The sequence below is a fragment of the Mixophyes fleayi genome, chromosome 5 (assembly GCF_038048845.1).
Source record: "Mixophyes fleayi isolate aMixFle1 chromosome 5, aMixFle1.hap1, whole genome shotgun sequence".
NCBI classification, from domain to species: Eukaryota; Metazoa; Chordata; class Amphibia; order Anura; family Limnodynastidae; genus Mixophyes; species Mixophyes fleayi.
In genome coordinates this window covers 26,451,369-26,467,216 of record NC_134406.1, presented here as the reverse complement: position 1 = coordinate 26,467,216, position 15,848 = coordinate 26,451,369, and the positions used below count along the sequence as shown (strand labels likewise).

Sequence of the window (15,848 nt, the reverse complement as noted above, 5' to 3'; positions counted from 1 at the left end):
TTCAATAGTCAATTAATTAACATACTTTTACCTCTCAACTGTCCTGATTCCATCAGGATAGTCATGATTTTAGGGGACAATCCTGATCAGCCAGGAGCTTGTCCCGGCATGAGGGACAGCTGGGAGGTATATCCAGTCTTCACATACATGCTGTGTGAACCAGTTAGTGGTGCACTCTTTATATAAAGGATAATGGGAGGGAGATGCAGGTGTTTGGAGTGAAGGGCAAGCTATACCCTCCATGGTGATAGCCACAGCCACACTTCTGGTGGATGGAACATCTCACAATAGGCCCTTTATAATTTTCAGCCCCAGGCCGTGTGGCCCTATGTGGATATGGTGACTTGGGAAAGAGTATTATGGGATATGTGCATTATACTGGTGTGTAAGTGTTGTGCTGCATACTGGGAGAAATATTGTAGAAGAAAGATATAGCGACGCACCAGGTAATCATATACCCAGTCTATTGTTATTTATATATATCGTCAATTTAGCTGGGTTGGTGCACCCTACACATGTGAAACTAGTATTCGCATATAAAGGTAGAGAGAAAGGAAAACATGTCTAGTAGGGGCACTCTTGATTATTTGTTAATATAAAACATACTTTTTATTGATTCATTTAAAAACTGTGTTAGAGTCCCAAATTAGTACCATAGTACTACTAGTAGCGAAATAAAACCAAAAATAATAAACTAATTACTCGAGTTGAAATAAACTGAAAACAAATATAAATTTAAAATTGGCAGAACTGCCTTGCCTCGCTGTGTTTATAATGTATATTTCCCTAGTTATACTGTATATGGGTAACTATGATCCTCATGCTGCCCTATTAAATGATATTATAAACCAATTTATTAGGAGAAATACTTCCCTTAGAAACAGGGGGAGTGTATATTATCTTGTCTACGTATATAGGTTTTTTTGCCTGGTCAAAGCGAGTAAGCGAAACGCGCGTCGCCATTCACCTCGCTGTGTTGTTTATAACTGTGATCCATGCTGCTGCTATAAGAACAGGGTTTGGGAGATATATTAAGCCTAAGGGAGCAAACATAAATGTAGGCAATAGGGTTTATTACTCAGAACTCATATATGAGAACCAGATAATAGGGATTCAGGTATAGATCTTAATAGGATATCGGATTAACAGCTACTAGCAGACAATTTGATAGCACTAATATATTGATCCGTAAATGGTAAGGAGAATATAATCCTACCAATGTGAAATAATAAATAATAGGACACGCTGCAAACAATATTCCTTAAGATAGTCAACCTAGTAAGCTGAATACCCTATTAAAGACGCAATAGATATATTGATAATCTGACTAGTGTCTTGGTATAACTTCACATGGTTAAGATCAATATCCAATTGGTTATATACTCCAATATATTGAGTAACTAATCTTATTAAGAATAAATTTAATCTGGAAGATATAATACGCTATTGCACTAGAAACTATGACAACCTATATACGTAGACAGGATAATATACACTCCCCCTGTTTCTAAGGGAAGTATTTCTCCTAATAAATTGGTTTATAATATCATTTAATAGGGCAGCATGAGGATCATAGTTACCCATATACAGTATAACTAGGGAAATATTATAAACACAGCGAGGCAAGGCAGTTAGTTCTGCCAATTTTAAATTTATATTTGTTTTCAGTTTATTTCAACTCGAGTAATTAGTTTATTATTTTTGGTTTTATTTCGCTACTAGTAGTACTATGGTACTAATTTGGGACTCTAACACAGTTTTTAAATGAATCAATAAAAAGTATGTTTTATATTAACAAATAATCAAGAGTGCCCCTACTAGACATGTTTTCCTTTCTCTATACCTTTATATGCGAATACTGGGAGAAATGGTGCTTAGATTAAATTACGCTGGGATGTTGTAATTGATGTTTAAATACTATTGATACATTGTACGTGGAGTAGATTAAATGGTAGATGATGGAGACTGTAGTTTACATTATTATTATTGTATTTATAAAATGGTGTAGACTATGGCTAATATGCATGTTCATTTTAGATACGAGACAGACAATGTGCTGTCCAGAATAAGATTTGGAGTTTAGACAATAGTTTATTGTGATATGTGATTAATATGTGACTATGCAGGGATTATGTTTCATAAATAGGAATTGTATGCATTTTATGCAAAATTATGGTTGTGAGATAGCATATTTGATTATGAGTGAATATAGGTGGAAATAAGGAAAAATTGGACAATTTGTGGGTTTGTTTTAGGATATGAATTTTTAAGCATGATAACGCTAGACAAAATAGAGTTCATAGGAGATACTGTGCTGTTAAGGGATCATACTGTGCTCATAGAAGTGTCTGCTTACAGGAATTGGTTTGAAATAAATTGTGAATTTAGAGATGTGAATGGTTATATAGCCAGCATATAATGCTTCTGTTCTGTGTTATCAGCTAAGGACAGTGATTTAATCCTTCCATGCTTTCATGATGGCTGACCTAGTGCCATGCTGATTGTTAACCCCTGCAATGCTGTATGCATTATGCTGCGTTGTACCCATCCCTAACCTGCACTATATCTCCTGCAATGCTGTAGAATTGTAGGACTGTGCATATGATTTATGGGATGGTGTATTGCAAACAGGAATATGGTGTTTTAAATGGTTAAGTGGTGTTTGTGTTTTATGAGTTACTATGGCCACAGTGACTGGCCAAACTGGCCCCCATTTGAGATACATGATATCTTTGTTGCAGTGTGAGGTACTATTGAGAATATATGTGTCAGGTGCAAACCTTGTTGTATGTACTGTGCGTAAAATTAAAAACTGCTTTAACAACGTTGTAAGTAAATGCTTTTGCATACATATATTATTGATTATGGGTTTTATACTGCCATGCGACAGTAAATATTACATAGATAACTGTGAGAGAATTGGATGTTGCTATACTATAAAGTACCGGAGTAGGCGTGGCCTATGAAATATAAAAGTGTGTGGTCATTTAATGGGGCTTTCTAGGAACAGGATACAAAAAAATAGTATGTGCACAGTGATGTGGGTAATAAACATAATTTTTCTATATTAATTCTTCTTCATAATACTTGGAAGATACTAGAAATGAAGAACTAGGATATTGTGTTACTTAAAATGTATGTTTTATTTATAACAAATGTAGAAAAATACCTCTGATATGGTATTTTAAGTACTTAGATGACACAGAGATTTGTTGTACCCCTTTTATTTGTTTAATAAAAAAACAGTTGGAAATTCTTATATATATATATATATATATATATATAAAATTACATACATCCATACATATAAACACACACAGAACATAATTATTTTTAATTGATATTATTATAATCAATTGACTTTTCAATATTTAGAGTGCTATATTAGTAAACTTGTTTCATATCCAATTGATTTTAACCTGTATGAATTTTTTGATGTACAAGAGACTTCTTTGTAAAACATTTCCCATACTCACCACATGAAAATGGTTTCTCACCTGTGTGATTTCTCTGATGTTTAACTAGAGATGATTTACATTTAAAACACTTCCCACACTCAGCACATGTAAATGGTTTCTCACGTGTGTGAGTTCTCTGATGTTCAACAAAAGCTGATTTACGTGCAAAACATTTCCCACACTCAGCACATGTAAATGGTTTCTCACTTGTGTGAGTTGTCTGATGTGTAACAAGATAGAATTTCAGTGTAAAACATTTCCCACACTGAGAACAACTAAACGGTTTCTCACCTGTGTGAATTCTCTGATGATTAACAATAGCTGACTTCTGTGTAAAACATTTCCCACACTCAGAACATGTAAACGGTTTCTCACCTGTGTGAGTTCTCTGATGTACAACAAGATGTGATTTCTGTGCAAAACATTTCCCACACTCAGTACATGTAAATGGTTTCTCACTTGTGTGAGTTCTCTGATGTTTAACAAAAGCTGATTTATGTGCAAAACATTTCCCACACTCAGCACATGTAAACGGTTTCTCACCTGTGTGAGTTCTCTGATGTTGAACAAGAGATGATTTCTGTGTAAAACATTTCCCACACTCAGAACATGTAAACTGTTTCTCACCTGTGTGAGTTGTCTGATGTTCAACAAGAGATGATTTCTGTGTAAACCATTTCCCACACTCAGAACATATAAATGGTTTCTCACCTGTGTGAGTTCTCAGATGTTCAACTAGAGAGGATTTAAGTCTAAAACATTTCCCACACTCAGAACATATAAACGGTTTCTCACCTGTGTGAATTCTCTGATGTTCAACAAGATTTGATTTCTGTGTAAACCATTTCCCACACTCAAAACATGTAAACGGTTTCTCACCTGTGTGAGTTCTCAGATGTTCAACTAGAGATGATTTACGTTTAAAACATTTCCCACACTCAGAACATATAAATGGTTTCTCACCTGTGTGAGTTCTCTCATGTTTAACAAGAGTTGATTTAAGTCTAAAACATTTCCCACACTGAGAACATGTAAACGGTTTCTCACCTGTGTGAGTTCTCTGATGGCCAACAAGAGCTGATTTCTGCGTAAAACTTTTCCCACACTCAGAACATATAAACGGTTTCTCACCTGTGTGAGTTCTCTCATGTTTAACAAGAGTTGATTTAAGTCTAAAACATTTCCCACATTCAGAACATGTAAACGGTTTCTCACCTGTGTGAGTTCTCAGATGTTCAACAAGATTTGATTTCTGTGTAAAACATTTCCCACACTCAGAACATATAAACGGTTTCTTGCCTGTGTGAGTTGTCTGATGTTCAACAAGATTTGATTTCTGTGTAAAACAATTACCACCCTCAGAACATATAAATATTTTATCATCTGTATGAGCTATACTATGTGTAAAAATATCTACATTATCAGGAGAATATTCTTCATGATTAGAGGGAACAGATGATTTATCTGCTCTGTAAAGTATTGTATGTACAGTTAGGGTAGTGGGCTTTCCTTCTGGAGAATCATGTGTGATGTTATCTTCTGTTTCAAAATACGTAGACAAAATTATTTTTCCCTTTGAGATATTCCTGAGTACGCATCCATCTGCTGGAAATAAAATAAGTGTATGGATACAGACATTTTATTTTACATTTTTAACATATTTAAATTCCCAACATTTTCATACTATGAGAATGTTGAAATGTCCAGCTGCTTAAATTCAATATGCAAACTACAAACACTTCATTATAATTAGAAAACTGCACTACTGAGCACATTGCTTAAACCTAGTCACAGTGACATGCAAAGTGCATTCAGCCTGGACAATTCCAGCCAAAATGTGGACATTGGCGACTACAATTTCCTAAGCATACACATGGCCCAGCCAGCATCCTAGAACACTCATCGGCCAGGAAACCTCATTAGTCAGTGACATTGTCCAACTACACACTGATCTCGTACACAAACCCTGAAGCCTCAAAAGTGGGATTTTTATACTTACGTAAAATCCGTTTCTCTTAATCCATTGGGGGACATTGGGACCTTGGAGTATAGAGTAGGACAGGCGAAACGCTGGCACTTTAACCATTAGTTAAAACAAAAGATCTGGCCCCACCCCCTCTATACCCCACGTCCTGCTAGAGGTCAGTCTATGTTTAACCTAGCCCGCAGAAAGGGAGATAGAGAGAACCAAAGAAAAGAGAATAAATTTAACACACAACATTCTCTTAACAATCAAACAATATGTCAAACAGAAAGAAAAACCAGAGCGTTAATGGTGGGCGCCCGGTGTCCCCCAACGGATTAAGAGAAACGGATTTTACATAAGTATAAAAATCCCATTTTCTCTGACATCCATTGGGGGACACCGGGACCTTGGGGACATCCCAAAGCTGTCTCACGGGAGGGAATGCTCAGAAGAAACGGCCCGAAGCACCTTTCTCCCAAAACTTGCATCCCTAGAGGCAAACACATTAAATCTGTAAAACTTTGTGAAAGTGTGTACAGAAGACCACGTGGCCGCTTTAAACTGTTCACTGGAGGCACCATGGCGGACCGCCCAGGAAGCACTTACAGATCTTGTAGAATGCGCCCGTAGATTATCTGGGACAGGCTCCCCAGCCCCACTGTAAGCCTGGCGGATAACATTCGTAATCCATCTAGCAATGGTCACCTTAGAAGCTGGCCAGCCTCTTTTGTGAGCATCATAAAGAATCAAAAGATCCTCAGTTTTACGTAACTTCTGAGATCTTTTAACATAAATTCGCAAGGCACGAACAACATCAAGATAACGAATAGTTACCGTTATTGGAAGACAAGGAATCAGTTAGAGCCGGAATGACAATATCCTGATTCAAATGAAACTTAGATACAACTTTAGGGAGGAAGGAGGGCTTAGTTCGAAGAACTGCCCTGTCCTCATGAAAAACTAGCAGAGGAGGCTTGCAAGACAAAGCCGCAAGCTCTGAAACTCTGCGTGCCGTAGAAATAGCTAAAAGATAAACCGTTTTCAAAGTTAGAAATTTGAAATTCACCGAATTCAAGGGTTCAAATGGTGGATGCTGTAAAGCCCTCAACACCAAATTCAAATCCCATGGCGGAACCAGAGGAATATAAGGAGGTTGAACATGGAGAACACCCTGAATGAAAGTTTGCACGTCAGGAATGACAGCAAATTTTCTTTGAAAGAAAATTGAAAGAGATGACACCTGACCCCTAAGAGAACTAAGACGCAAACCTGCATCCAAGCCATCCTGCAGAAACCTGAATAACCTGGCCAGACAAAAAGAAGATATAGGATATCCCTTTTTTTCGCACCAACCAATATATGTCCTCCAGAGTCTATGATATATTTTGGCTGAAACCGGCTTTCGAGAGATAAAGATTTCATCTTGAAGCTGGGCACTCTGACCTGAGTGTTCAAAGCCTTTAGATTGAGAATCGCTCTGAATGAGCCGTCTGGTTTTGTCACAAGAAAAAGATTGGAATAAAACCTCAAACCTCTTTGAGAATGAGGAACTGGAAAAACCACTCCGGAAGACAGAAGGGATTGAATCGCTTTGATGAAAGCCAATCGCTTTCTCGGACATGACGGAAGCCCAGTGGTGAAGAATCATCTGGGAGGAAGACCGAGCAGATCGATCTTGTAACTCTGGTTCACCACTCCCCGAATCCAGACATCGTTAGTGGACTGACACCACCGATCCCTGAACCGCAGAAGACGGGCTCCCACCACTGACGACAGTGGAGGAGCAAAATCCCCCGTCATGCAGACTGTTTGTCTGCCGGCTTTGCAGCTGGACGTCGCGCAGACCAGGCCTGACGTCCCTGCTGCAAACCACCTCTAGGAGTAGATGGCTGACCTCTAGAGGATTGTCCTGAGGAATATTGTCCTCGAGATCTGCCTGCGGAACGAAAGGACCGAAATCTGGACATCCTCTGCTTGGGAACACTGACCGGGAGGAAAGTGCTCTGACTAATAAAGGAATCAAGCTGAGGTCCAAACAGAACACCTCCAGAAAAAGGAATGGACTCAAGAGCCTTTTTGGACTCTACATCAGCCTCCCAGGACTTTAGCCAAAGAGTCTGACGCGCTGCAACTGCCAAGGCAGAAATGCGCGCTCCAATCATCCCCGCTTCCATAGCAGCTTCTCCTAAATAATCTGTTGCTCTCTGAATCTGCTCCACTAAAGGAAGAAGTTCAGAAGATGGCCTGCCTGCCAACAAACCTTCTGACAATTGTTCTGACCAGCGATCAACAGCTTTGCTGATGCCAAAGCAGGCCCCAAAGAAGCGCCCGCTGCCACAAAAATGGACTTAAGAACGGTCTCAACCTTCCGGTCTGTACCATCCTTAAGAGTGGCCTGGTTAGGAAGAGGAATAGTAGTTACCTTTGCCAACCTTGCCACAGCTGCATCCACCTGAGGAAGCGTCTCCCACTTAGCGAGAAACTTCAGGGGGAAATGGATAACACGACTGCAGTCGCTTAGTCACCTGAATCTTCCTGTCTGGGGAAGTCCAAGATTTCAACAGCAACTCTTCCAAATGGGGAGAGGCTGGAAAAACAATTTTCCTCCTCTTGCGTCTTTCAAAAAGAGAGGATCCAGAAGCCTCAGGGACTTGTTCCTCAGGAATATCAATACCTGACGCACAGCCTGAATTAACTCCTCCACACTTTGATGATCAGGTGGAACCTCCTCCACCAGAGAAGCAGCATCTATGTCAGAGCCCAGCGGTAACTCACCCTCTTCCTGGGAACCACAATCAGAATCAGACTCATGTCCCAGAAGAGGTGCCGCCACCCGCCTCCGCTTACGTGAGGAAGTCGGTGCAGCCGACTGCATCATCCTCTCCAAGGAGGAAGAGACCGCCACCAGAACTTGTACTGAGGATGCAAGACCCTGTACCCAGGCTGGTTCTACAGACTGCACTGGAGCAGTAACAGGCAAAACCTGAACTAAGGAAGCTGAATCAGAAGATTGAGCAGCCTGAGACTGTACCCTCTGAGCAAGCAGTTTGACCGTATTAAATAGAGACCGAGCCCAAGCAGGCGCCTCCGTGCTTGAACAGACAGCAACTGTTTCACCAGGAGTAGTCTCCGTGGGCCGACAGGAAACACATAGAGCCTGCGTTCCTGGCTGCCCAGACGGTAACTTAACATGACATACAGCACAGGTGAAACTTAGCATAGTAGCACCAGCCCTGCCAAGTGTAGATTTTTTCCTCTTAGACATGTTCAAAGATAGGACAAAACAGTACAGTGAAATACACACAATACAGATAACAAGCAGCACAGAAACTACAAGAGAAAGTGAGCCTGCAATACAGCCAAAAGCACTTTAGTGTATAAAAAATACAAAGGCTAGACACACCACCCCCAACCCTTTACCTTACAGTATACAGGATAGAAAAGGGGAGAAGCAGGAGCTTTTAAGATGGCTGCCTATTCAGGTGTCTACACACGAGGAGTGAGAGTCTACCACGGAGGACGTGCACAAGAGGAAAACACAACCCCCCCCCCCCCCCCCCAGGGTCCAGCTCTGGACTGGCTATCGTCTAAGAATGACAAGCACCTCAACCAATCCAAAGCCTAGCAGGGCTCACTGAGACAGTGACCCTTGCCTGACCCTGTTCCCTTAGCTAAAAATAGAACCTTATCTTTACCAAATTAAAAAGGCTGCTTTTAGTAAAAACAAAGCCAGCTCAGGAAACACACTGCAATTCTACCCTCCCTCTCTCAGCACTATGCTGAGAGAGAGTTTCACTTACCTCATAAAAAGTTAAAACAGCTAAGCAGCCCCATGCACAGCCCGCTTCGCTGGGCACTTGAACTAGACTGGCCTCTAGCAGAAGGTGGGGAATAGAGGGGGTGGAGCCAGCTTTTGTTTTAACTAAAAGTTAAAGTGCCAGCGTTTCGCCTGTCCTAAACTATACCCCAAGGTCCCAGTGTCCCCCAAGGGATGTTAGAGAAAATAGAGTAGATGTGGGTTAAACTAACAGTGAGTCCTGGATATGGGTTTACACTGCTCTTAGCTCTTACAACCTTGCACAGAGCAAAGGAGTATCAGGACAGATTAGGGGTATGGAGTAGGGCACAGATGTGCAACAGCACAAAGTAAAGTATAAGGCCAAAGCACCATACAGAGTCAGATCAGCAGAATAAAGAACAATTGTATAGAGCATCCAAGCACATAGATTGGAGAGGACCTATTGTGCAATGACAGGTGTGTCCGAGAAGGTTGAGTTTGAGTGAAGTGTACTTTGTAATGGGGTGTATGTGATCTTAGTGAGAGGAGAATAATCTCATATTCTGCATTAGTAGTTCAGTGATAATATACAGCTGAGGATAAAATATTCACGGTAATGTCACATGTGGTAGTACAGGGAGATTGTTATGGATACTGTCACAGGAGGTAGTATACAGAAGGTTCATGGGTAATTTCATGAAGTCAGACTGACATCCAATGAGATATACCAGACAGTGCGAGGAGGAGACTGGTGAGATCTCTGGGCTGGTAGCACACAATAATATGATGAGAGGAGGAGAACAAGAGTCTAATAGGGGTTGATGGCTCCTGACTCCCCCACAGATACTTTTTCCTCATTAGTTTGCACTGACAGAGGAATCTGTAGAATAAATTCATTTTTTCGTGAGTGAATAAAAAGAATATGTTACTCTTTTTCTATAATAACTGTTTATTACTCACCTGTGCTGATATCTGTAGGGATTTCCTCCTCCTTACACTGCTGATCACCTCTCACATACATCTCTTCCTCTCCATCTATAATTTCTCTTTTAATATCAGTCAGGACGTCATCCTAAATAGTCCACAAAATAATAAAAATATCATAATTAATCATATCTGATTTAATAAAATTATATGAAACAGAAGAATATCAGTATATAAGATCCACACAGCTTGTATACAGATAATATAATGAATAGTCATTTTGGGATTTGTCGAGATCCTAAAATCTACCTGATACTCCTGTGGGACAATGGGATTTTCCTGTGTACAATACTGTGCATACAAAGGACTGAGATATCTCTCTGGGGTATTTCTGCTACTGGATCCATCTGTAGAAAACACATAGGGACTGATTATGTTGCTTATATATGATTATCAGACAATGTGTATATCTAGGTGGCCCTCAAAACGGCTCTCCTCTTTTACAATAAATGAAAATCTCCTCTTACCCAGTGATGTGAGAATCCGGTGATGCTCCATCCTCAAGTCCTTGTACAGACCCTTGGGCCCTTCTAAATTCTCCCATTCATCCTGACACCTTATTGGAACCTAACATACACAATGACACAGTCATCATCCAGACACATCCCCTAATGTTACTGTATTACGTCCCATTTTCAGCATTCACCTCTCCAGTCACCAGGTGAATGTTCTTGTTGGTCAGGTCCAGGATCTTCTGGTCAATGTTTCCTCGAAGTGTCAGTGAATGAGGTTCAGGCACAGTGATGGGGCTCTTGGGCCTGTTCAATACTCCTGAAACACAGGAGCAGCTCCTGGGGGTCACACACTCACCAGATCTCTTTATCACTACTCTGTAATCCTGTGTAATGAGAGAGAAATTAAGATGAATGAAGAGCCACATATTTGGAATTTTATTTAGGTGTTAATTGTGCAAAATAATAATAATGTTCGATTGTATAATTACGGCCCATATCCTAAATGTAACTTTACTATCTACCAGAAAGTGGAGTGTATATAGCATTTACCTTTTCTGCAGCTCCAGACACCTTCACTGAGTCCACCTATCTGAGTCCTCTATCTACAGCCGCCCCGAACACCTCTGAAGATTGTGGGACTGATACTTCTGTCTGAGACTGTCTACCTGCTGCTCATTTACAGCTGTTCAGTTGAGAGGACTGAGGCAGAGCAGAAAGTACCTAAGTGAGAATGCACAACATCCTGTGAGCCAGAGAGGAAAGGCTCATGGGAAGAATAAACTTTAAAATAAAAATGATTCTATAGAGGATCTCACAGAAGATAATTGCAGCAAATAATTAGAGATGTTCACTGACCTCCATGTTTTGCTTTTGGATCTGTATTAACTTCGTGTTTTGGCAAAACTGTTCTTGCGCGTTTTGGTTTTTGATCAGTATTATTTAGAAACATTGCTAACATATGCTAAAATCATATAATTTTGCTTTTTTTTGTTCCGTCATTATTATTAACCTCAATAACACTAATTTCCAGTCAATTTTGACTACCTCACAGGTCACAATATTATTTTCATATACTTTCGGCCAAAGAATGCAACAAGCTAGCTGGATGCTAAGCGACAGAGCAAACACACGGCAATTCATAGCACATCTAGCAAACAGTGTCAGAAAAGAAAAGTGGTGCAAGATGGAATTGTCTTTGGGACCTCATATCCACCCATATGTTAAAAAGGTGTAACAAACTCACACAGAAACAGAAGGGGTGGCAGGTAGTTTAACAAACCAAGAACTTTAGCGACAAGGAGAACCACTTTTCTGGCTGAAGTGCTTGGTTTGTTTCGGCCCCCAACAAAACAAGCTAACATTGGGCTAAAGGCAGCTAAGCTAACAGTGCCGTCAATGAACTAAAAGTATATTAGAAACAAAAAGAAGTGTATAGAGGGGCACTCAGATGTAAATCACAAATAGTTAAAAAAGTATAACCTTTATAAAATAACATCTTTGCAGTATTAGATAAATATACAATTATCTTCCAAGTACGAGAGAACCACAAGAGTGTTTAAGTGTCCTGTTGTATGTAAAAAAAAGTGTTACCTATTTCTGATATACCTCTCGAGATTCTGTAATGCATTTTCTATTGGAAAAAGATGTTTCTAATAAAAAGTAAAAAAAAAAAAAAGTATAACCTTTATTATGTCGGATTAAAATAAGAGTATCTATAATCCAGAAAAAGATAGCGAAATAATTTAAAAGCAAGGGAGTGAATGTGATAACATGCGAGAAAGAAATATAAAATTGCGAATCAACCGTAAAGAAAACTCTGCATGATGAATGGAATATTTTTATACACCAATATATGTAATTATTATTGTTATCATCCAGGTGTCAATAGTTGAATTAAGATCACACCTAAATTTGTAAGGCAAATAATGTTTTACTGTATGATATAGCACTACTAACATAACTAGCCGATATTGTTTCAGCTTAGATCTAGTCTGTCTAAATAAGACTTAGGCAAATATAAAGTAATTATGTTCTCTCATATAATTATAACACCATAAAGTCAAAATAAAGGCTAATGTGTTAGAAAAATTAAAAAAATAAAATAAAAATCAGATATTCATATAGTAATCAGTTTGTAGCATTCATATATTAGAATAACTATATGATTGCATGATATATAATCAGAGGATCATCATTAGAAATGCCCATAAGATCATGATCAAGCTGATACAGGTGATCTAAAAAGGTAGTCTCTCTCTAATATAGCAGGGCTACTTGATATTATAGCTTAATTATTGAAGTGGTTAAAAGCAATCTAGTTTAGAATCCGGGTAAAGCTGAAGGTGCCAGACCCTATGAGAGATAGATAATGCTGTATGAAAAATATTTTTGTTAGGTATTAGGTAGTCAGGCAGAACAGAGCGAGCGCAACGCGCGTTTCGCTTAGGAAGCTTGGTCAAGGTAACCCGAGAGTCTGGGCAGTGTGCTTTATATAGCCGGAGGGGCTTGGAATCTCTGTGTTTATCAGTATTATTTTCCTTATTGATAAGAACCAATGATTTTCTAGGGGAGGCGGGATATCTGTAATGTGGATACCTCTCATTGAATTAGGATGCCGTCAATCAGTCATTTGACGGCACCAGTAATTGGCCGAAACAAGTGATGTCATGATGAGGCTCGCCCCTCCGGCTATATAAAGCACACTGCCCAGACTCTCGGGTTACCTTGACAAAGCTTCCTAAGCGAATTGCGCATTGGCATTCGCTCTATTCTGCCCGACTCACACCTAAAAAAATTATTTTTCATACAGCACTACCTATCTCTCATAGGGTGTGGCACCTTCAGCCTTACCCGGATTCCAAACTTGATTGCTTTTAACCACTTCAATAATTAAGCTATAATATCAAGTTGCCCTGCTATATTAGGAAGACTACCTTATTAGATCACCTGCATCAGTATGATCATGATCTTATGGGCATTTCTAATGATGATCCTCTGATTATGACTATATCATGCAATCATATAGTTATTCTAATGTTTCAATGCTACAAACTGATTACTATATGATTTTTTTTTTTTCATTTTTATAAAACAATAGCCTTTATTTTGGCTTTATGGTGTTATATTTATATGAGAACATAACTACTATATATTTGCCTAAGTCTTATGTAGATAGACTAAATCTAAGCTGAAATAATATCGACTAGTTATGTTAGTAGTGCTATATCATACAGTAAAACATCATTTCACTTACAAATTTAGGTGTGATCTTAATACAACTATTGATACCTGGATGATAACAATAATAATTAAATCTATTGGTGTTAAAAAATATTCTATTCATCAGGCAGACACATTTTTCTTTGCGGTTGATCCGCAATTTTATATTTCTCTCTCACATGTTATCACATTTACTCCCTTTCTTTTAAATTATTTTGCTAGCTTTTTCTGGATTAAAAATGCTCTTATTTTATTCCGACATAATAAAGGTTATACTTTTGAACTATTTGACTTACATTTCAGAGTGCCCCTCTATACATTTCTTTTTGTTTCTTCTATACTCTTGGATTATTATGTGTGAGGGTGCGCCTCTCAGGCAACAATATTTTTGTATTTCCCGAGTGGCTAAAAATCAGACAGCCAAATATAGGGATGTCAAATGAGAACTTTGCTTGGTGCGGTATTTTCTGTTTATGTATATATGCTGTCAATGAACTTTAAGACTGGTTAGAGCAATGGCACACATAGCAGTTTATAGCACATCTTCCAAACATTGCCAGTGTTACACAGCAGTGTCAAGAAACCAGGGCCACCACAAAACAAGCTAACAACGGGCTTAAGGCAAGTAAGCTAACAGTGCTGTCAATGAACTCTAAGACTGCAGCACGCTGCCTGGTTGCTCTGTCGATTAGTATTGGCACAAACACACGGCAGTTCATAGCACATTTAGGAAACATTGCCAGACAGCAGTGGCAGAAAATAAAAGTGGTGCAAGATGGAATTGTCCTTGTGGAATCCCACCCACCCTTATGTCGGATTGACATAATATGATTGATGGGCGGCAGACTAGAGGTTATCAATTCGCACAATATAATGACATCAACATATTTATTAGGACAATAGAAATGCAGACCGTATTTATTAGGTTGACAATTCAAATGTAGAAAGTATTATCGCTAACTCTAACCCTGTCCCTAACAATATCCCTATAATAAATAATACCGTCTACATTTGAATTGTCTACCTAATCATACTATCCACCATGTGAATTGGCGACCTAATAATACTGCTGACACCGAAATTTTCGACTGTTACACAAGTTGATAGACCAAGGCCTAAATGTCAGTGGAAGATGGATTTGTCCTTGGTAATATGTTAAAATGGACATGTACAGTTTAACAAACCAATCACTTCAGCGAAGGAGTGCCTCTTTTGTGGCTGAAATGCTCAGTTTATTTGGAACCTCACAAAACAAGCTACCAATGGGCTTAAGGCAGGTAACCCAACAGGGCCGTCAATGAACTCGACAGTGGCAAGATGTTGTTGTCATCATCTTCAGCCTCATCCTTATCAGTGTGTATGTACATCATCCTCACACAATATTAATTCGTCCCCACTGGAATCCACCATTACAGAAGTCTATGTTTTTTGATGTAATTGCTGGTAAAGGCCTTCCTCGTGGAATTTGTAGTTCATTTTGATGAACATCTTTTCCACATTTTTAGTAAGAAGCCTTCTACGCCGAATGATAACAAGGCTCCCAGTTGTGCTGAGAACTCTTTCCGAGTACACACTTTTGGGTGGGCAAAGCGAGTTTGTACACGAGTCTCCAATTGCCCTTTTTTCCAGTAAGTAAAGGGACTGTCTGACGTGTCTATTTCTATGCTGTCAATAAAATAATCCTCCATCATTCTTTGGAGGTTGATAGTGGGATCAGGTGGAGTTGCGGCAGAGGTGCCATTTTTTGGCAATTCTTTTAGAATAGACGTCAAAATGTTGCGCTCTCTCATCTGCATCATCCCTGGGTCTCTTGGAAAAACTTAGTTTTTTCCTAGCAGCAGCAGCTTGAGAAACTGAAGGAGGAGACGCTGTTGGGTCACGTACCACTTGAACTGTCAAACTGCTCACCAAGAGCTCATTGCATCTCTTGAGACCTGGGTCAGTTGGAAATAAAGAAAATACACAGCTCTTAAACATAGGATCAAGCA

General features: G+C 39.3%; 2 protein-coding genes across 2 annotated transcripts in view; both read right to left on the bottom strand.

Moving 5' to 3' along the window:
• LOC142158176 (uncharacterized) overlaps positions 1–15,848 on the bottom strand; it is a 101,822-nt gene that overhangs the window by 67,337 nt on the left and 18,637 nt on the right. Inside the window, exons 2-6 of the mRNA XM_075211886.1 lie at positions 11,191–11,361; positions 10,833–11,024; positions 10,654–10,753; positions 10,436–10,533; positions 10,163–10,274 (exon numbers count right to left, since the gene is read on the bottom strand). Of these exons, the coding sequence (XP_075067987.1) occupies positions 10,163–10,274; positions 10,436–10,533; positions 10,654–10,684 (241 nt within the window). The 5' untranslated portion in view covers positions 10,685–10,753; positions 10,833–11,024; positions 11,191–11,361. The remainder of the gene's footprint in view (positions 1–10,162; positions 10,275–10,435; positions 10,534–10,653; positions 10,754–10,832; positions 11,025–11,190; positions 11,362–15,848) is intronic.
• On the bottom strand, positions 3,303–5,097 carry LOC142158178 (uncharacterized; the record flags this gene model as incomplete). Its single annotated transcript, XM_075211887.1, has 1 exon — positions 3,303–5,097. A coding segment is annotated over one exon (1,683 nt), but the record flags the coding sequence as incomplete, so codon positions are not given.